This window comes from Suillus fuscotomentosus (assembly GCF_016647785.1).
Source record: "Suillus fuscotomentosus strain FC203 chromosome Unknown F5891scaffold_2, whole genome shotgun sequence".
Taxonomy (NCBI): Eukaryota; Fungi; Basidiomycota; class Agaricomycetes; order Boletales; family Suillaceae; genus Suillus; species Suillus fuscotomentosus.
Genome location: NW_024539514.1, coordinates 1618392 through 1638777, shown reverse-complemented (window position 1 = coordinate 1638777; position 20386 = coordinate 1618392). Strand labels below are relative to the sequence as shown.

At 47.5% G+C, this 20386-nt stretch overlaps 7 protein-coding genes and 2 non-coding genes across 9 annotated transcripts; 5 read left to right on the top strand and 4 right to left on the bottom strand.

Moving 5' to 3' along the window:
• Positions 1-1488: 1488 nt before the first annotated feature.
• Positions 1489-3316, bottom strand: F5891DRAFT_938956 (uncharacterized protein; the record flags this gene model as incomplete). Its single annotated transcript, XM_041374204.1, has 5 exons — positions 1489-2201; positions 2460-2506; positions 2563-2710; positions 2770-2931; positions 3001-3316. 5 exons carry the CDS (start codon positions 3314-3316, stop codon positions 1489-1491), a joined length of 1386 nt encoding a protein of 461 aa, XP_041233578.1.
• A 1996-nt stretch (positions 3317-5312) lies between these two features.
• F5891DRAFT_998179 (uncharacterized protein) lies at positions 5313-6075 on the top strand (the record flags this gene model as incomplete). Its single annotated transcript, XM_041378481.1, has 4 exons — positions 5313-5364; positions 5427-5848; positions 5904-5952; positions 6005-6075. The coding sequence occupies 2 exons, from the start codon at positions 5313-5315 to the stop codon at positions 5720-5722; spliced, it is 348 nt and encodes a 115-aa protein (XP_041233577.1). The 3' UTR covers positions 5723-5848; positions 5904-5952; positions 6005-6075.
• A 1078-nt stretch (positions 6076-7153) lies between these two features.
• On the bottom strand, positions 7154-8268 carry F5891DRAFT_998177 (kinase-like domain-containing protein). The gene is made up of 7 exons (XM_041378480.1): positions 8248-8268; positions 8103-8189; positions 7735-8040; positions 7590-7683; positions 7555-7568; positions 7391-7499; positions 7154-7339 (listed from the first exon to the last, which is right to left on the bottom strand). The coding sequence occupies exons 1-7, from the start codon at positions 8248-8250 to the stop codon at positions 7185-7187; spliced, it is 768 nt and encodes a 255-aa protein (XP_041233576.1). The 5' UTR covers positions 8251-8268; the 3' UTR covers positions 7154-7184.
• Positions 8269-10173: 1905 nt separating this feature from the next.
• F5891DRAFT_t8 lies at positions 10174-10247 on the top strand. Its single transcript has one exon. It is a non-coding gene; the product is annotated as a tRNA-Ile (tRNA).
• On the bottom strand, positions 10228-12385 carry F5891DRAFT_998163 (WD40-repeat-containing domain protein). The gene is made up of 5 exons (XM_041378479.1): positions 11787-12385; positions 11262-11739; positions 10986-11211; positions 10797-10936; positions 10228-10743 (listed from the first exon to the last, which is right to left on the bottom strand). Exons 1-5 carry the CDS (start codon positions 12376-12378, stop codon positions 10359-10361), a joined length of 1821 nt encoding a protein of 606 aa, XP_041233575.1. The 5' UTR covers positions 12379-12385; the 3' UTR covers positions 10228-10358.
• Positions 12386-12451: 66 nt separating this feature from the next.
• Positions 12452-14567, top strand: F5891DRAFT_1220793 (uncharacterized protein; the record flags this gene model as incomplete). Its single annotated transcript, XM_041369412.1, has 6 exons — positions 12452-12731; positions 12781-13234; positions 13285-13537; positions 13591-13674; positions 13726-13987; positions 14043-14567. The coding sequence occupies 6 exons, from the start codon at positions 12452-12454 to the stop codon at positions 14411-14413; spliced, it is 1704 nt and encodes a 567-aa protein (XP_041233574.1). The 3' UTR covers positions 14414-14567.
• A 125-nt stretch (positions 14568-14692) lies between these two features.
• Positions 14693-14766, bottom strand: F5891DRAFT_t6. The gene has a single exon. It is a non-coding gene; the product is annotated as a tRNA-Ile (tRNA).
• A 68-nt stretch (positions 14767-14834) lies between these two features.
• Positions 14835-16006, top strand: F5891DRAFT_998156 (DNA polymerase delta, subunit 4-domain-containing protein). Its single transcript, XM_041378478.1, has 5 exons — positions 14835-15301; positions 15363-15414; positions 15466-15553; positions 15611-15715; positions 15865-16006. Exons 1-4 carry the CDS (start codon positions 14869-14871, stop codon positions 15686-15688), a joined length of 651 nt encoding a protein of 216 aa, XP_041233573.1. The 5' UTR covers positions 14835-14868; the 3' UTR covers positions 15689-15715; positions 15865-16006.
• A 1634-nt stretch (positions 16007-17640) lies between these two features.
• Positions 17641-20200, top strand: F5891DRAFT_1124753 (FAD binding domain-containing protein; the record flags this gene model as incomplete). The annotated part of the gene is made up of 14 exons (XM_041363912.1): positions 17641-17765; positions 17815-17878; positions 17928-17981; positions 18047-18082; positions 18136-18193; positions 18279-18470; positions 18521-18577; positions 18630-18844; positions 18894-18966; positions 19019-19137; positions 19263-19310; positions 19360-19487; positions 19542-19961; positions 20014-20200. 14 exons carry the CDS (start codon positions 17641-17643, stop codon positions 20198-20200), a joined length of 1776 nt encoding a protein of 591 aa, XP_041233572.1.
• Between the last annotated feature and the right edge of the window lie 186 nt (positions 20201-20386).

Below are 20386 nucleotides of genomic sequence, written 5' to 3'. Positions count from 1 at the left end.
ACCGGGCAAATAAAATGTGTTTATTTTAGAAACTTGAATTCAATCTTTGTACAAAGAAGTTCTCCTTGCATTAGAGTCTTTTCGTTGTCTGTCCGACTCGAATTACATGACAACTCATGGTCTCGAGCCTATACAACCACAGATGGTCCAAGCTTAGTCGAACCTGGTTCGAACGCGAACCGGACCCTCCCGAACGCGTTCGGTGACGTTCGGTCCAGGGTTCGACCAAATGGCTGAACCGAACCATAGGTTCGGTTCAGCGTTCGGAAAATTTGCCCCAAGAACCGAACCGAACCGGACTTCGGCAGCACTAGACAGTCAAGGTAGGTATTCATATGAATCACATCCATAACAGCTTCTCTCAATGTGAGTGCAGAGCTACTTCAAGAAAGCTTAGTTTTCTCCTCTATCCAACTTGAATGCCGATGATGTTCGGATAGTTTAGTGGGCAAAGGATTGGATCAGTGCGCCTTCAAAACCACACCGATCCAATCCTTTGCCCACTAAACTATCTGAACATCATCTTCTATCTAACTTGAATGCCGATGATGTTTGGATAGTTTAGTGGGCACTTCACCCACTGAACTATCTGAACATCATCGGCATTCAAGAGCTAGCCACACCTATACTGTAGGGTATTAAAGATGTTTTCTTCGGTCAACAAAGAAAACATCTTTAATACCCTACAGTATAGGTGTCAAAACCACACTGATCCAAAGTTGTTTACTCCAAAAAGGGGTCGTAAACAACTTTGGATCAGTGTGGTTTTGAAGGCGCTTGAAGACCTGCTACACCTATACCGCAGGGTATTAAAGATGTTTTCTTCGGTCAACAAAGAAAACATCTTTAATACCCTACAGTATAGGTGTAGCTAGCTCTTGAATGTCGATGATGTTCAGATAGTTCAGTGGGTGAAGTGCCCACTAAACTATCCAAACATCATCACCCTACAGTATAGGATAGGTGTAGCTAGCTACATTTTCTTTGTTAACGCGAAGTAGCTATTATGAATGTGATTCGTATGAAAACCTACCTTGACCGTTGTGTTCTCAAACTCAAAGTTTCCAGCATTGGTACTAACAAAAACATCATATATTGGGAGGTAACTAAACAGGTGGATGGTGAGGAAGTTTGCCTTGTATGCGAAGGGTAGCAACAGTCATACGGTTTCGACGGAGGATCATTTCATCGAGAAAAAAGTCATACTTAACTGGTGTCATCTCTCGACAAATATTATGAAAACTGCCAAACCAAACATTTGTTTGCTCTGCAATTGATGAGTTGAAATAATACTTCCCATCGTCGTCGAGAAGTTCAGGGTAGGCCTTCATGTCACAGCGCTCGCGGCAGAACACATCACTGGCCTTGTGCTTTGTCTTGTGATGGAAGGCGTCCAAACACATTCCCATTCCCTCGAAGAATGCGATCTTGCGACTCTCAACCTCCTGCAACGCGTTGCAATTGGAGTCATAGATTAAGTGCTGCGGCTTACGTGCGTGTGGGAGGGAGAACATTTTCTCGACCATAATCTTGAGGAAATAAGTTAGCATAGTCCTTCCGACAGAAAAAAAAACTTACCAGCACATTCGAGACAGCCTCATGGTGGTACATTGTACCACAACCAGAGATAATGCCACAGGGACGAACAATGAGCTGTTCATTGTTAGTACGCTGACGCCGGAATGTAGCCTTGATCTTGGACGGGATATCCTTAGCACTGCACCCATTGACGTCCGAGACTCCAGTAGATGTAGTTGTAGGCGCCTGACGGAAACGCACAGCACCAGACGCCTTGTCGTACTCATACCATTCTTCGACATCTTGAAGGGGGACATCTTCTTCTGCGTAAGTCACGATCGGGGGTGAAACGTTATGTGTAGCGACAGAATCATTCAACTTTGCGAGTCTCTGGCGCTGTGTCCTGCTCTTGCCGCTACGCAAGGATTCAACATTGGCGGCCTCCATTCGAAGATGAACCGGATCATCACAAGATTTGTGCGTCTTCCCATCAGCACCAACCGGCATCACTGGCTGACTACAGCCGTCCACGGCACAGACCGACTTGAGGTGGCGATGTTCTGCTGTGCAGAAACGATGACGGTTGCTCTCGAGAGCATTTTTACACCGTGCGACAGCACAACATGGCCATCCGACTGTCACACCATCAGTCACGATGACTTCTGTGTGGCGAAGCGTTCCATCTGGCATCTCCAATATCCGCATGCATCCGAAGCAAGTGTGAGGGAGCTCCTCCTGACCCTGGAGGACGATACAAGCGTTGCGCGCATACATGGCCTCCGTAAGGCGATTTTTCTGGTTGCCGTCATGCGGCACTACCAGGCGTTCTCCTCGTAGTTGATGGTCGTCGAGTAGGGCGAGTATTACAAAGCAGTCCCAGACTTGCTCCGTCATGATCACGCTCCCAAATTGCCAGTGGTCGGCGTCATCGTGAGTGCGACGTGTCTGGGCAATACCATACAAATGACCGCAGTTCGTCGCTGAAACACTGTAACATAATATCAGTAAATAATTGCACGAGAGGCAAAAACAATAGACACTTACGCGATCTGCATGAGGTCCATCCAATGCATGGCAAGGTTGAGCTCAACAAATTGGTGATCCAAGACTTGAATGTATTGCGGGATACCGTTGTAGTAGGTTCGGAGTTGGTCCTTGACGCTGTAGTTGAAGTGGTAGTTCGTGTTGCATTCTCCATGGACATCAAGGGTCAGTGAAGCTATCATACGAGCATAAGCGCAACGAACATACCTCGACACTTCACATGCACGGTCCAGCCAGGCCTTGCACCCTCGCTATGAGTAAATACGACGACCCGGCGCTGTTCCTCTTTCTTCAGCAGTGTGCCATGCTGCCATGCGGTGCAGTCGGGATTCGTGCAAGTCTTGACTGGCAGATATAGCGTGCATTCCACTATCAGTTACATTAGTATGACAATCATGATGCGATGTGTGGGCACAGTACCAAGTCCTAGTTTATGACCATGGAGCTTGAACGCAACTTCATCCTCAGCGCTTGTCTCAGCACTCATTGGTAGTTCCCAGATGAGATCCTTCACAATGTACCATAGATTATTGACTGTATCGGATGACATGTCGAGTGACGTAGCGAGAAACATCGTAACACTGTCTGGAAGCACATCGGGTACATGGGAGACAGAGATGCGCTGAGGTTGGGGTTGAAGGATATCATTCTTGAGGAGGCTAGCACGTCGGATGAAACTGGCAAGGTCGACATAAGTAATGCAAGCGAGACTGGGTTGCTTTTTTATTGCATTGAACAGGTGCCCGACATCCATGATGGGCACTGATGTCACTGAGCGCACGGTGCGGCCTGCAAGAGGTCACAAAGGGCGGGTCACAATGGTATTGCAAACGTGACCAGATATGATTAGAACTCCGAATCAAGCTCCGCCCGTGTCAGCCGCTGTCAGCCGCAGCCCCAGACTTTGGCCCCAGACTTTGCCCCAGACTGCCCAGACTGGCCGTTTCCTGGATGTCCTCCTCTTATTAGTATGACTTTCTCAGGCTTTCCGATTAAAAGCCGCTTTCGCATCCGATAAACAATTCTAGAGATGCTCACAATTGTTTCCTCTTGTAGTTCCCACGGCTACCATGTCAAGGACTCATCGGTTCTCTGATGATGATAGTATGATTCATATGAATCAAGTCCTGAAGGCCCGAAGACCATGGAAGTGCCCATGCACGTATACGCATGATATTGTCTTGCACTCGTTCAACTGTCTACTAGTAACTGCCTCTCCTGTTCACCTGGGGTGCCTAGAAACCGGCTGCTAGTGCAACTTCTACGGAACACATTGTCGACGACGAACTAGAGTAAGCACTATCCTCATATTTTTAGAGAAACCACCATCTCGAGAAAATTCGTCAGCCCGCCCCTACTCTTCACTCAAGTGTGTGCCAAACAGAATTTGACTGTGGTATGGAATCCAGACACACCGGAAGTTGGAAGCGTCTTGGCCGCACTTGCAGTATACGAGCAACGAAATCATTTACACTACTAAGTAGTAAGTACTTTACACTAAGTACTTCCCCATGATCGCGATAGTCTTCCTCAAGGTATTTTATTCATGTCTATCCAAGACATCACTTTACCATACGGACATCAACATCTAAAGTGCCTGAAAACGCTTCACTTGCTGCGAGGTTTCATCTCGGATCATGCACTTGCTTGTCAAGGTTGTATGACTGGTGGTGGGACTTCATTTAATGATTTCCAGCACATGTCGGGCTAGATAAGCACTGCCCTTGGCACCTAAGGGTCGGACAACCCAATAAGCAGTTATAACTTCAGGTGACGTAGGGTGACCCCTCAAGTTGTCAGTCGTCTGATCATTGATATATTTACGACCTTTCCATTGGACCTTGTCGCTGGTGGTGAATTATCCAGTACAGTGATTCGCGATATCAAATGGAAAAGTGGGGCGTCACAAGCTCGACATGATGTCGTACTGGGCACAGCAAGCCACCAACCCTTAGGAGTCAACGTGACTTAGCCTGCCCTATAAGTATTGTACGTTGGCGACCATCAGCCCATCAGCCCATCCCTCATTCTTTGAATTTCCAATTCGATCTTCACAGTTTCATGTCAGAACTAGAAGCATCTCTCTATGCTCTTTACTGTAATAACAGCATGTCAGGTTCGTTAGTTTCGTCGGAAATGAACCATTGCGCTGAATTTCGTCGTTTTCCAGTTGCTGTCATCACCATGATATCTTATGAATACAGTTAGTAGCTTCCATGAATCTTGCAGTGCTGTTGACCGTAATGTTATCTAGTACTTTAATTCGAGAAAGAGGTGCCGAGAAACTCGTTTTGTCTTCGTCGAGTACTCATGATCATATCATCATAGGTCAAGTTTGTTTGGGTTAGAGTTGATCCTCAATGATATCAAGATGCTTCATGGTTTCCCATTCTTGTTGCCATGTCAGGTTCGATACTTCGGTATTTTGGTTGTAATGTACGTCGCGGTTGTTGTATCCTCCGCATGATACATTGTATGTTGACGCTGACTTCTAGGTTTTCCGCCACCTGTACGTGACGTAGTGCCAACTGCACCGTAATTAACTGACTAGCGCTAGGGGGAGGTCTAGTTTATATACCTGAGGCAGTGAGTCTGTCTTTCTTTAGAGAGTTCTAGGTCGACTAAGATTCAGCCGTACGTCAGAATTTCGTTTGACAGCTGATCTGTTGTTGACCGCTTGTTTAGTTGTGAGTATATCGCATTCAACTGAAACTAGCTTCGCTCATCGTGAAATTGAAATAGGTTATGGCATGTTTCTGTTTATGCAATGGGGTTTCTCTGCATACTCTTGCTTGACGAAAGGTAAGTCACGGTCATGTGCATACATCCTTGCTCCTTTACGCGTACCCATTTTGTATTTGCAGTCATTCTCATCTGGCGTCTATATGCCCTATACAACCAATCCAAGCCCATACTTTATGTTCTAATGGGCTTGCTTATACCTATCGTCGCGCTCTATATAGCGGTGGATGTATTTTTGTGGAGTCGACCCTCAGCTATCTCAAGTGAATTTCTACTTCAATCGAATTCTGTGCAAGCTGATGCCTTGGTGCGTAGTACAAGAAATAACAATCACCCCAAACATCAAGTACTGCACGGCTTTCTTCCACGTCGGACCCATGCTAGCGATATATACTTCCATCCTCGTCATATGCTATGATATTTTGCTGGTTGTTCTCGCCATTACCCTCCTGGTGAAGCACCTGAAAGAACGGAAGGAGCTTAAAATGAAACCAAACACCTATATAGTCTTGATCATCCGATACCATGTCATATACTTTGTCCTGTAAGTTCCCCTTCGTTTGTTGTGCTGTCTGAAAGCATTCATTGAGTCGTGCTAGGAATCTGGCAGTTCAAATCTTCTCAGCGGTATTGTGGGCCAACCTTTCGGTATGATCTCCCATGATTCTAAAGAGGTCTGCTCTAATGCAGGCATGCACAGACGGAAGTGATGAATATCATACCCTTGTTCTCCGATACTGCGCTATTTATTATCGTGCCACGTCTTATCATTAGCATTTGGGAAGGTGCCATCCCTCCACTCGTCGGTGGTACACCATCCTCGTCACCATCGTTTCGCCCTCGCTACTAGCCTCTCCATCACCAATAACCTTCACCTCATCTCCAAAGTCGAGATCATGATCGACTTCAATTTAGCAGCCTTGCCGCTGTCTTCATCTTCCTCTTTGTCACACACCTCCTCACAGTTCCCCTGGCCGGCACCTCCTTGCAGCCCCCCAGCGCTTGTTCAACGCAAACCTTCTCCTTTGAGCGAACCTCCGACGTCTCCTCCACCTGCTGGACACAAAACGAAACGAGCAGCACCGGTGCCTCGAGCTGGTGCCCACGGTCGTGAGAGTTCTAGTAGTTATTTGTAGTGTAAGATTTTTTTGCAATCATCACGGTTCGAGAGTTCGAACGCGTTCTGAACTAGGTTCGGAACTGTTCACTCAGTTGTACCTCACTGCTTTGCACTACCATTAACTCAATGCATCACATTGTTATATCCGAACGCAATTGCAATGTCTGATGAATCTGAGCGAAATTCAAATGCATTATGTACATAGCAATGTTTGATATATCGGTACACTAGCCTAATGCCAGACTATAGTCATATGGCAGTCGCAATGTCAGAATTGAGTTTCCTAACATTGCCTTACATTGAGACCTTGCGCCAGATACATATGGCAGTCATGGTGGCTCCGACATGGTAATATATGACCATCTCTGGATTTGGTAATTTTGGTGATGAAGTTATTTATCCCGTCGTCAACAAACTTTTTCGCCTGACCAGTTGAAAGTTCTAAACTGCTGTTGTCGCCGCAGAGAAAGAGCTCGCGAATGGGTAGGATCGGAAAAACCTGTATATTATTCTTGATACACGAATCTCACGAATCTCAAGCCGATGTCCCTAGCTGTGGAGTCGGTCGCTCAAGATGGTCTCCGTGAAAGTAATATTGACATTTATATAAAGCGTGTAATTTACGTTGAGCAGAAAGATTAAAGTAATGCATGAACTACATTTTTAAACGACGGCATGACAGAGACATGAAATGACAGCGTTTAAAGACAATAACAGGGTTGATGATTCCGAAATGAGCACCGACTGGACTGAAGAGCCATCATAAGGAAGAAAAAAGTGTCGGCTTGACCCAGTCCACATCCGGAACGTGCGATTCCTCCCAGGAAGGTTGGGGAAACCAGATCTCTGCTGTGCTGGTGTCTTGACCACGTTGTAAGTCTGGCAGCGAAGATGGAACTTCTTGGCGCTCAAGCGCTGCAATCCGTTTTTAGCATGATGTTCGTAGACGAATCAGGTTTAACTCACCGCGAGAGTATGCGTTGGTGAATTCTGACGTGCCGGCTTTGGACAAAAACGATCTATGATTCACGACTTCAGCGAACCCAAACCGCGATGACGGGTCGGGTTGCAGCAGCTACCACGGTGAAGATGAGTGATGGTGCCGGAAAACGAATAAGACAAAAGTTTACCCCAGAGATCAAATTCGCGATGTTATTTTTACCCAAATCTTCGAGGGCAGGGAATTGCTTGGATGGTTCGTCGCGGCTGGAGCACCAAGAAACATAGGAAAATATGTCGTCCCCTGTAACAAAGAGTGACTAACAAGATGATATCAGTAAGATAGCAACGAAAGAAGACTCGAAACGTGCCTTGTGCTTCTTCGAAACGAGCTGGTAGATGACGCAGCCTAACGACCACCAGTCTGCGGGTGCTCCGTACTCCCAAGGACGGGGGTCAGATCTGTTGCGCAGGACCTCCGGTGCCATGGTGTGTGTCGTTCCCATCGCATCCGCAGAATAATTTCGCTGTCGGTCCAAGGGTCCTTCGTCTTTGTCTACATAACTCAAGCCAAAGTCGGTGATGCGCACGTTCTCTCGAACGTCAATCAGTATGTTGGCGGCTTTGATGTCTCGGTGGATGATCCCTATCTCATGCAGAGCATTAATTCCAAGGGTCTTCGAAGTCGGAAAAGGCGTGAGACGTGAGATGTTGAAGACCAGGAAAGACGACCGCTTACCATTTGCGCCACCCACCTGCGAGAATTGAGGGAGCAGTACAAAGGACGACGTTTCAAATTAACATACAGGTCGCTCGCCATCAGGTCCTAGAGACATCCGATGGAGTCAGATGACTGAAACGGGTCGCAGGGGAGGAGGACGCACCATTGCAAAACATATTTTATCATTGGTCTGGAACGACATCTCGAGCCCCATGAGGAATCTAGCCGCGGGACACGGCAACGCGCATGAAAGGCGCTTGTACGCTTCGAGTTCGTCTAGAATAGCCTCCTTCGCGTATTTGTGCTCAAAGCGGTCCTTTGAAAACACCTTGAGACACAACAAGCGATTCGACGTTACGTCTTGAGCTCCCATCGCTACAGCGAACCCGCCCTGGCCCAACTTGCGCCAAACACGAAAGGGGCCATACGTGCATGACACCGGTGTAGGTTGGACCACCTCTGCTGGGCTGAGGTGCGTGAAGGTGAAACCGTGAGCTGCTGGAGGGTCGGCTGGAGGGTCGGCCGGCTCCGAGGCAGAAGGGTGTTGAAGATCGGGGAGCTCTGAGCGAGGATTCGCACTGCCAGCATCGACAATGGTAGAATGTACGGCGGGTGCATTTAATGCAGCGCTAGAAGGTTCAGAAGAAGAAGATTGAGTTATCGACATTTCAGCTTGCCCGACAGATAATGATGAGGAGAAGGGTACGGAAATGCGAAGAAGCGATTCAACGAGCGTATTTAAGAGTTCATTGGTAGGACCACAACGCGCTTTAAATAATATCAATGAGTTGTGGAGCGTTGATTTGTGGATTGTCTGGAAACACCCACAGGGTAATCATGGCGACTAGCCACTATCGATCACGACGGGGGAGATCATTGAGATGTACGCTGTGGAACAATCAAAACACGTTGCGACCACAGTTGAGCACCAAGCGTCGGCGCACATCCCTGCCAACTGCCGAGTGGTCAATAACACTCGCGATATCAAAACAATGCGATGCCGCAGAAATGTGGATGTCCAAGTCTAGAATGCGAGCGGTCTTAGCACCGAACATTCTAGTCAAACGCTGACCGCTGCGAAGCATACTGTTACAGGTGTTTTACTTCTTCTGAATATTTATTAATCAGCGTCGCAGGTCATCCAGAATGGATACTCTTGTCATGTCGGCCATGGAGTGATAAGATGATCTAAAACGACTCTTGATCTGCGTCTGCGTACGAAATCGCCTCATGGTTTGAGGCGTGGTCGTGACTTCTGCCGCTGCTGTCTGTGTAGGAACCTGTGCAAAATTCTCGATGTGCAGAATAAACAATTCAATAAGTTGGAAACAAACTCTCAGAGAGGCTGCTGTCGACAGCAAATAGATTCCTTCGAAGCCTCACAAGCTTGTTTGTCGTCTTCAGGTTGTTCAGATCTTCTCCCGCCTAAGTAGGCATCATCATTATTCCTGTTGAACTTTGAAATCAAGTCTGCTTGTTTTACAGGCATACACAGTGATGGGGACGAGAAGGGCAAGCGCTGCACTCACCCACTATCTCTTATTTATTCATCCTGTCATCAACAAAATTTTCCGCCTGACCAGTTGAAAGTTCTAAACTGCTGTTGTCGCCGCAGAGAAAGGGCTCGCGAATGGGTAGGATCGAAAAAACCTGTATATTATTCTCCATACACTCATCTCATGAATCTCAAGCTGATGTCCCTAGCTGTGGAGTCGGTCGCTCAAGATGGTCTCCGTGAAAGCAATATTGACATTTAAAGCGTGTAAATTTACGTTGAGCAGAAAGATCAGAGTAGTGTATGAACTACACCTTTGAACGACGGTATGACAAGCGTTTAAAGACAATAACAGGGTTGATGGTTCAAATCGTGCAAACTTGACATGTGAGGCTTGTGCGGACACGGTGCGATGGTCCCCTGGAGGTCGCGAATGCGAGTGGAGAAGTGACAGAGAGACATTAATATTGAGTTATATTTTGGTTGCGACTCGATCCAGATAGCCGGGGCCCGGAAAATACATGTGAGAGTAGTATGACACAAGTCATGTGATATGTACTGACTGAAATATGTTGTGGTGGATGCAATATCATCGGCCGACTAGCTCAGTTGGTTAGAGCGTCGTGCTAATAACGCGAAGGTCTTGGGTTCGACCCCCACGTTGGCCATACATTTTTGCTCATCTACCAAATCGAAACCAATACGAAACCAATTAATCGCTAATACACAAAATTATACCATCGTACATCGACTCCTACATCGAGTATTCAATAAATAAATCATCGTTCTTTGGGCTTAAAAGTCCAAATCTCCATAACAGTCTTCCCCGCTCTCTTACACATAACCGCACACACACCCTTCTTATAGAGCACTTTCCACACGCTCTCGCACCGCTCACTCAGATCGCGCACCCACGCCCCAGTCTGCGTCTCAAACACCCGTACGCGGCCGTCGTTGCCGCCTGTGATGAGGAAGTTCGTGTCGAACTGGAGAGAAGTGACACTGCTGTCGTGAGCGGCGAGACGTTGAAGGGCGGTGAATGAGCGAAGGGAGAAGGTAATGACTCGGCCGTCGGAGCCGCCTGTGGCGAGGAGGTTGGTGGTGGTGCTAAGTTGGAGTTGGCAGACTAGGGCGGTGTGGCCTGTGAGTTGGGCGACACAGTTTCTGTTATGGGTGAATGGGTGAATGTGAGGGTGTCAGGAAGGGAGGGGACATACCCCGTGGTTGCGTCCCATACTCTGACGATGGTGTCCATACCCCCTGAAGCGACGAAGTTGCCAGCGATTGCGATGGAGTAGATTTGATGGCTATGGCCTCGGAGGACTCGTATGCATTCACCTGTATCGACGTCCCATATCTGCAACTCGTCAAAATCATATGCACATTGCTCTGGAAATAGGACTCACTCGACATGTAGTGTCGTAACTACCACTGACGACCTGGTTCCCACAAATGTCAAGACATCTTACGCTCGCGGTGTGGCCGTGCAGTACACGGAGCATGACCCCCTTTTGGATGTTCCATACACGGAGGGTAGAGTCCCGAGAACCTGTCACTGCGATCGGGCGGTTGTGTAGTACTCGGGCGCATCTGACAGTGGCAGTATGCCCGCGAAGGACGTAAATGCAATGTCTAAGCGCCCATAAGCACATAGCCAGAACCAGACGAACGCAGGAACATACCCAGATGTGGCATCCCAAACGCGAAGCGTCTTGTCGCAACTAGCACTGACAATGATAGAGTTTGGCTGGCCCCACCCTTCGCTCGTACAGCAGATATCGCTCGGCTTAGAAGAGTCGTTTCCAACGCTCGCTGGGGATCGCATTCGCCTGCGCCTGTCGATGCCGAGCGCTATTTTCAGGGCTGCGGGTACGACTGGATCGCCTGCGTCGTCCGGGTATCCGTCTTCATCCATGTCTCCGCGACCCCAATAACCGCCGCGGCAGACGAGATGGACTGCCCATACGCCTAGTTCGTGACCCGTGAGTGTTCGGCTGAGTACGCCTGTGATTGCGCTGAATAAATGGATCTTTGAGTTTGCTAGGCCGACAACTACCCATTCGGTATCAAGGGCTACGGATGTGACTACACCACTGTCTGGTGTTGGGATTGGCATACGGTGAGCGTGAAGGATGCTACCGCCCTTTCTCAGATTGAGCACTAGATATTTGATTAGTGAGGATATGCGTGTGGCAGGAGCGACGTACTTGTACCATAAGCGCGCCTGAAATATTGCTGATGAGAAAACTGAGTTATTGGATGTAAAAGATCATCCGAGTATGGACCCCAGTGGGATACGGAAGTAAGTTCTTGCCGTTTGAGCCGATCTCGCGCTGTGAGCCATGGATCTATTGAATTGGAAGTGAATTTATCGATCTCGTCCCAAGATTCGTCGTCTTGGTATAGATTAGTAGCAGATTTGTCTTCTGTATCTGCTCTGAAGCTGTATGTATCGCATAAGACCTTCCAGAGCCAGTCATCTGCGACGAGGTCGTGCCAGCGTTTAGAGACTTGACTTGCGCGTGCGAGAGTGCATGGGTCGTCGACATAAGATAGGATGTGGAGTGCAAGTTCTGCTGGTAGTTCTGTTAGGACATCGCGTTTGAGCATGGGGGTGATTGTTTGGGAGAGGAAGCGTAGTTCTGCTGGGGAACATTCATGCAGTATTGATATGAGGTATTGTTTACGTGAGGCGGGACCTAACAGAGTTGAGAATTCGGATGAAGGGTTGTATTGGGGTATTGGACGAGGAGAAGGAGCTGGCGTTGGGGGTGATACTATTGGCATGTTACTGGTCATGGTCAAGACATAGATTTGACACGTGACTCAACACTCTCCACTTTATTCAATTTTTTATTGTAACAAGTTAACTATGACCAAAAAGAAGACTCAAGCAAAGAAAAAGCAGGCTCAGGCTGCTGCCGCCAATGCAAATGGCATAAAGTATGGTTTAATTCGCTTCATTCACTTGCAATTGACCGCCATCTCATCCTTGATTAGCAAAAATCCACCTCCTCCCGAGCCTAGTCCTTCCTCACCCTCCATCCCCAAGCCTGAGGGCCCTTGTGCAGATGACGTAAAAGAGCAAGGTAATGTAGCCTTCAAAGCAAAACAATATACAGAAGCTATCGAGCTATATACCAAAGCTATCGGTAAAATAACTACATCTCCTTCGCAACTCACATAATAACCCCCTTCCAGATATCAAACCAACAGAACCAGCATATTTCACTAATCGCGCAGCCTCCTATATGGCTTTGAAGCGTTTCCGTCCCGCACTATCAGACTGCCAACAAGCAGCTACACTCCAATCCTCAGAACCATCATCAAAGACTCTCATCCGTCTCGCACGTTGTCAATTCGCACTCGGTTTATCAGAGCCTGCATTAACAACACTACGCTCGGTCCTCGATCTTGAACCTACAAATCTTGCTGCTGCACAACTGAGGGACAAAGTCCTCGAACTAGAAGCTCACTTGCGTACCTTTACCTCTTCCCGCACACGCAAGGAATGGGGCATGGCACGCCTTGCGTTAGATAAATGTCTACAAAGCATCGAGGCTGAGGGAGGCGAGATACCAACTCAGTGGCGGCTATGGAAAGTCGAACTCGAGCTCTCTAGAGGGAACTGGGATGCTGCCAACATTGCTGCAAAGTGAGTCTGACCCTATCACCACAGATCTCTGGACATTAACAGTCTTTCAGCGATGCTCTTCGATTAGAACCCAACTCACCAGAAGTACTCACACACCGTGGTCTCGTGCTCTTCCTCAGTGGCAAGCTATCCCAAGCACTACAACACGTGGCTTCGGCGCTTCGCCTCGATCCTGGACACGAGCCTGCCCACCGCCTGCGCAAGCGCGTAAAAGACGTAGAGCGTCTTAAGGAGGAGGGAAACACTGCCTTCAAAGGTAGCAGACTCCAAGACGCAATCGCACGATACACAGAAGCGCTCGATGTACGTCCCTTCTTACTTCAATAACTCAGGCTCATACTCATACTCCATTTCAGCGAATAGGCGAAATCGAAGAAGAAGGCAAAGGCGGACAGATCCGCGCTACCCTTCTCTCAAATCGCGCTACGACTCTCGTAAAGGTATGTCCCCTCTAACGCCTCACTCATACCACATTCTCACATCATTCTCAGCTTGACAAATACGAAGAAGCACTCCTAGACACAGAAGCTTCTCTCACACTTTACTCCACCTCCTTCAAAGCCCTCCGCACGCGCGCGCGCATCAACCTCCATCTCGAGAAATATGATGCTGCAATCGCCGATTTCAGAGCGTCGATGGAACAAGCAGAGTTTGAGGGTGTAGACGCCGATGTTAGGGCGCTGAGGAGCGAACTTAAGAAAGCGGAGGCTGCACTCAAGAGGAGTAAGACGAAGGATTATTATAACATCCTCGGTGCGTCTTTTTCTTTTCAAGAAATAGGTAATATGTATCGATTGTTACTTCCCAGGCATTGCGAGAGACTGCAACGAACTCGACATCAAGAAAGCATACAGACGCGAAAGCCTCAAACATCACCCAGACAAAGGAGGCGACGAAGAGAAATTCAAACTGGTAGTAGAAGCACACGCAGTCCTCAGCGACCCCCAACGCCGCGAACGCTATGACATGGGCGAGGACGAGGATGGACAGACGGAGGGTGGGATGGGTGGCGCTGGGGCGTTTAATACGGCTGATTTGGCCGAGATATTTAGTCAGTTTCAGGGTGGGTTTAGTGGGGGGCCGTTTGGCGGCGCAGGAGGAGGAGGAGGAGGAGGGTTTGGCGGAGGGCAAGGGGCTAGTTTCCATTTTCATTCGGGGAGGCCGCATGACTTTCATTGAGTGGTTCCATTATATGAGAATGTTTTTCGTATTGTTGGATTTCGTCGGACTTAAATTTGTGAGATATATCGCGCTAGCACTGCGAGCTCCGCGGGACTGATCAGATTTCTTGGACAAAAATATCGTTTGAGTGGCAACACTGCTTAAACTTGAATCGATAATACTCAGTGAACCTCGTACATAAAATTATAGCGAACCCCTGACCAGACTTAGAGACTCTTCGAGTTTCAAAACAAGTATGTTATGTCGTGCGAGCTTTGGCAAGAGGGACAAAAATTATGGCCAACGTGGGGATCGAACCCAAGACCTTCGCGTTATTAGCACGACGCTCTAACCAACTGAGCTAGTCGGCCGTTGGAAAGTAAATATATTTAATCAATAAGACAAAGCGGCATCCTGAATGTCAAGTCAGCGGGCCCCCTGTCAACTATTCTTAAATTCGAACCAAGTCCACAATGTCCTCCACGAAGAAATCAAGCTCACGAAACAACAGTGTCCCGGCCCTTAAACAGGGGACCTTGGCCTTTTCTGTTAAGCGCACAAATTCCCACACCACTACTAAGACGAAAGGGCCTCTACCACGACGGCCATCCCCTTTGATTGACAAGCATGCAGCTGAAGACGCAATAGACTTGGAGATAAACAACGAGCAGGACAGTGACGCTGTGCTGGAGATATCTTCAGAAGAGGAGTACTCACCAGCTTCTGTGAAGCGAAGTGGAGCTCTCAATACCACGAAAGCATCGATATCCAGTCCTGCCAAAAGGCTAAAGGATAATCCTCCTGCTCTTAAACCCGTGGGGCAACGGCCGACATTAGATGTATCGGGCAAGGCCTACCGCAAACACTATGGACACGTGCGAGAAAAGATGGGCCACCTTGAACCGAGTGAGTGAGCTATATGCGTCTCTCTATTGTTCACAAGGTTAAAGCGGGAGCATATGTTCAGTTCATTCGGAAGGGCAGAATAGAATCCATCAGATACTCCGCGTGTTTGACATGTATGTAACCTTTGGATCCAGGGAATTAGATCGATCTTTAGCTTTTTTTAGGTCCTACGAGTACGGTCCGTGTGTTGGTATGTCACGTCTTGAGCGTTGGGAGAGAGCCGCTTCGATTGGTCTCAACCCACCTGATGAGGTATGTGCATGCACACCATGACGCTTTAACATAAATGCACTCTTGCTTTGTGATCAGATTCGGCATATTCTCTTGACTGAAGAAGGAGTCGAAAAAGATGAATATTCTCAATGTGTTCTCTACGGAGAAGTGTAGTTTGAAGACTTGTTCAACTTCTCGGATGTAAGTGCCTACGTGTTCACCATCCGATAACTGGCTCATGGCTATCTCCGTAAGTCTAGTTTTTCCTACGTGTCATATCCGACTCGACTCGGATGGAGTGTTTGGGGTTATCCATGCGCGCCGCGGGCGCTTCCGGACAAGCCTGTGACACACAACAACCTCGGTCTTCCACTGCTCCATCACATCGAAGAGGGTTGTGTGTTAGAGTACTTGTTCCATACTTCTCTGTTGTACTGATAACTTGTTATATTGACATTCGTTGTGCTATCCAAGTCAGGATGATTGATCTCACGGAAGGATATTGAACATCAAGTCCAATCTCTCACCGAATGCGCTGTCACTTACGGTCTTGGATGGTACCAGCCTATTAAGAGCAATACGGGGTAATATTTTTATTCGCAGGATGGTATGTTTATCCAGATTCAAAGTTCAAGTCGGCGCCTCAGAATCGGTGTGGGCCTAGTTAATGATTAATAAACGAGTAGAACACAATGTTCAATCAGGGAAGTATTTCTGACATACTAATAAGCGTATTGTGTTGTAAAATAGTTGTCGCTAATACATGCGATGTGTCTAGGTAGCTTAGTCATCACCTGTGCTCACATAAGCTTGACGTAGTCACATGGAGTCCCTTGGTGAAATTCACTGTCGCAATTGCGTTCGAGAAGATCGCCAACAATCAATTCTTGATCGATCTGATCCTTAGTGTCATATAGCAAATGCTTTTACCTCGATGCGGCAAGAATTGCACATACACTCTGGTGCGTTGGGTCAAGCTCTCCCACCGTGCTCGAGAGTCGAGAACCATTATGCTTCCCTTTCGCCGAAATACCCTCGACGTAGCTCCATTAATTAGGATAAATTTTCAAGGGGATTTCTGCACAGAACGGCCATGGCGGATTCATCTCGGTGGGTTCTTAGAGAACTTTGCGTATATCCTTCTAACACGGCTGCCGGTAATCGCAGCTAGTCCTTGTGACTCAAATTTCAATCTGTCAGTAGGTTGGCAGTGCTCGGGCACTACCAGTGGCATGCTTATTGAGAAATATACAATGTGTCAGCAGAAGAGCCTTGATACGCAAAATCATATACATCCATCATCCCTTGGATTGTATTGCCCATATTGCATGCAGCTCAGCTCACACCATGTGCATTTCAGGCTCAACCTTCTGCACGCGGATTATACACTTCTATGTATGTCACAGTGTTTCCCATAAAGTCTCACTGAAGCCGGGTCTATTTTCTGATCCCTCCGTTTGTCCGTGGCCTGTGGTGAGGTCGGCCGGGCGTATAATTGACTAGTACAGTGTTGGTGAGAACTATTTTGATCTTTATTTTTTAACAAACTGGCGAGGCATCACCCAAACTTCAGCCAAAGATTTTTTTGCCAGATCGACTGGCTCCTTTACTCGTCCCAGTAGAAACTCAGCAATCAACCACATTAGAGCTACATGCATCTAATTTATTGTGAAAAACTACACATTTGATGAACTCCTCAATAGATTCCGTATTTGCCATGTGTAGGAGGCAGAAATTTGATCGCCCACATAGTCTTATCCGGACATCTTGCAAATGTGGATTGAAGCATGAACTGTGAGATAGGCTCATATATTTATCCTGCCTCTGGTCATTTGCTCTCACGAGCACTCTGGACATTGTGGCTACGATCCTCCACAGTTACACCCTGGTATCCGGGCCTTCGGTATCAGATGACTTTGGTGAGTGCGAGTGTGATCTTAATTTGCGCAAGTAGCTGACTTGGCACTAGTAGCAGTGCTACAGTCATGTTTGATTATTGCTTACGCTCCCGAGGAGGTCCGGGCGCCAGCGCTCTGCTTCAGTTAAGGATAGGGATTCCCGCACTCGCACCCTCTGTATAAAGATGCTCTACATTTTAATTTTTTCTCCATCACAATCTATTTGCAATGCCTGTCCCCGTCGTACCCCACTCTGAAGTCGATGTTCTCATTATTGGGGCTGGCCCTGCTGGCCTCATGTGTGCGAACGCTCTGGCAAATGCGAAAGTGAATGTTCGGGTCATCGATAAAAGGTATGTGAGTTTGGTGGCTAGCATTCCCTCTTACTTGATTTTCCACCAGGGCTGCTCGAGTAGCCGCCGGTCAGGCTGATGGACTTTCACCTCGTACTATTGAAGTTTTCCAGGTGAGATCGCTTCTTTGTTCAATGCTGGTTGACTAATGATCCATAACAGAGCTATGGCATTGCAGAGCGCCTTTTGAAGGAATCTGTTCAAGTCCACCAAGCGGTATGTCCTTCAACAGGGGCTGTCCTTCAACAGGGACTCGGCCGATTAAACTTACCGTTTTCTAGGCTTTCTATAACCCTTCCCCGTCCGGCGGTATCGAGGTTCGTAACTTTTCGCGATCAACGAGGAATATTCAATGAATGACGGCCATCAGCTTACCAGCAGAACACAAGATGTAGTAGCTCCGTCTGCAAGATACCCATTCGAGGTATGTTCATTATCTAAAGCGAAATTTCATACAAGCTGAACGAAATGCAGTGTGCACTTCATCAAGGAGCCATTCAAGCTATTTTATAGATTCCATGAAACCGCTTGGTGTCGAGGTTGAGTGGTCAACGTTACCAGCTTCGATAGAGATCTGCAAGGACGAACATGTGTTGATGGACCCTGCATCGCATCCTGTTCGCGTTGTTCTCCAAAAACTGGACGCCCCTGAGGGTCAACTACAAGAAGAGATTGTCCATGCTAAATATGTTGTTGGAGCTGATGGTACGTTCCGAAGATATCCATCTGGCCGTCCTAATTGTTGTTCCCTATAGGCGCTCACTCATGGGTTCGCAAACAATTTGATATTACGATGGATGGCGAACAATCTGGTAAGCATCTGTATCAGTTAGAGTTTACAGCAAGCCTAATCTCGATTGATAGATTTCATCTGGGGTGTCATGGACATGGTGCCTGACACGGATTTCCCGGATGTTAGGAATAAGTGTCTTATGCATTCCAACAATGGCTCAATTCTTCTTGTACCTCGAGAACAAGATCGCCTCCGCGTGTATGTGCAACTAGAGAACAAGGATATCATCGATCCAGCAACAGGTAGAGTAGACAAGGATAGAATGGGTCCAGATGAAATGCTTGAAGTAAGTGATACCCGTTCGATGGATCAACAATCATCAATATCCCCCTTAGGTTGCCCGAAAATCGTTTAGCCCTTACAAAATATCCCCGACGACTGGGTTTTTGTGGTGGACACTATATATCAGTACGCATCTGACCCATTTGCCATCGAATGTTCGTTTGACACGTCGCTTAAGTCGGGCAACGAGTGGCCTCACAGTTTTCCGTCAAAAACCGAGTACTTATCGTCGGCGATGCTTGTCATACACACTCTCCGAAAGCAGGCAAGTGTCTTAAATCCGGACCTTCCCTATCAGTCTGCTTACAATGGAATTTTCAGGGCAAGGAATGAACGCAGGTGTGAGCGATGCACACAATCTAGGTGTGTTTCCTGTTTCCTGCGGCGTCGGTTGAAGCCAATGTGCTTTTACAGCATGGAAGATCGCCCTAGTGGTTCGTGGTTGGGCAGATCTATCACTTTTGTCAACGGTACGCTCTCGTATACCTATTTGACTATCTGCTCACGCATCGCCATTAGTACGAATCAGAGCGCCGTAAATTCGCATTGGACCTCATCGTATTTGATAAAATGTATTCCACCCTCTTTTCTGGGAAGCCCTTATCCCAGGAGAACAGCCATGGGGTTGCGCCCGAGCATTTCTTGAAGTAAGAATATGCTACCAACCGTGTTGCCTTGTTACTAATGCAACGGGGTTATAGGATATTTAAACAGTTCGGAGGCTTCACCAGTGGCATTGGGGTACATTATGAACCTTCGATTGCAACACTTGACAAAAACCAAGAGTTGGCCAGTGGTCTAGTGATTGGCGAACGTTTCCCTCCATACAAATTCATCCGCGCTGCAGACGCATGGCCCTTTGAAATCCAGGACCTTCTTCCTGCAGACTTCCGCTTCAAATTGCTCGTTTTCACTGGTGACTTCAGCGACCCACTTCAAAATGCGAGGGTTGAGTCGATGGTTGCTACCATGCAGAAACCCGATAGCTTCCTAAACCGTTACGCGACGTCTAGCAAGGGCGCTGAAAACTCACGATTTGACATCATCACCATCAGCAAAGGTCGAAAAGAAGGATTCAATTTCTTGCAGTTCCCAACGCTTCTTCGCTCTCACTGGTCGAAGTGAGTATTTGATTTACGATATGTGTGATGATATTGATAGGGGTATTATCAGGGTATTTATCGATGACATTGATGTCACCAATAGCTTCGGGGGGAAAGGCTACTCATATTATGGTGTAGGCCATGAGGGCGCAATAGTTGCTGTTCGCCCCGATGGCTATGTTGGAGCCATCGCGCCCCTGGATCACGTTGAAGACCTTGATGCGTATTTCACATCTTTCATGACGGCTGCCGTTTAATTTCCACGACCAATTTATTTTCCACATTGCTTCAAGATAACATATTTTCTATTCTTTATGTATAAAAGGTCCTGCTGTATTATAATAGAGTCACCATCAAATGCATTACAAACATATCTTTGCTTTGGAAATCTGCACATGTCGCCTTCAATGATGCAAATATTACTGCCGGGGTGTTTACACCGT

Excerpts from the sequence above, each read along its gene's own strand:
- F5891DRAFT_998163 (XM_041378479.1), bottom strand. The coding sequence starts at position 12,378 with ATGACCAGTAACATGCCAATAGTATCACCCCCAACGCCAGCTCCTTCT. Across the intron at positions 11,212-11,261 it reads GTTTGGGATGCCACATCTGG|ACATTGCATTTACGTCCTTC; the intron begins GTATGTTCCTGC and ends ATGGGCGCTTAG. Across the intron at positions 10,937-10,985 it reads GTTACGACACTACATGTCGA|ATATGGGACGTCGATACAGG; the intron begins GTGAGTCCTATT and ends GACGAGTTGCAG.
- F5891DRAFT_998177 (XM_041378480.1), bottom strand. Across the intron at positions 7,684-7,734 it reads TCGTTTCGAAGAAGCACAAG|TCACTCTTTGTTACAGGGGA; the intron begins GCACGTTTCGAG and ends TCATCTTGTTAG. Across the intron at positions 7,340-7,390 it reads CACCAACGCATACTCTCGCG|CGCTTGAGCGCCAAGAAGTT; the intron begins GTGAGTTAAACC and ends AACGGATTGCAG.
- F5891DRAFT_998156 (XM_041378478.1), top strand. The coding sequence starts at position 14,869 with ATGTCCTCCACGAAGAAATCAAGCTCACGAAACAACAGTGTCCCGGCC. Across the intron at positions 15,302-15,362 it reads GATGGGCCACCTTGAACCGA|TTCATTCGGAAGGGCAGAAT; the intron begins GTGAGTGAGCTA and ends GCATATGTTCAG. Across the intron at positions 15,554-15,610 it reads GTCTCAACCCACCTGATGAG|ATTCGGCATATTCTCTTGAC; the intron begins GTATGTGCATGC and ends CTTTGTGATCAG.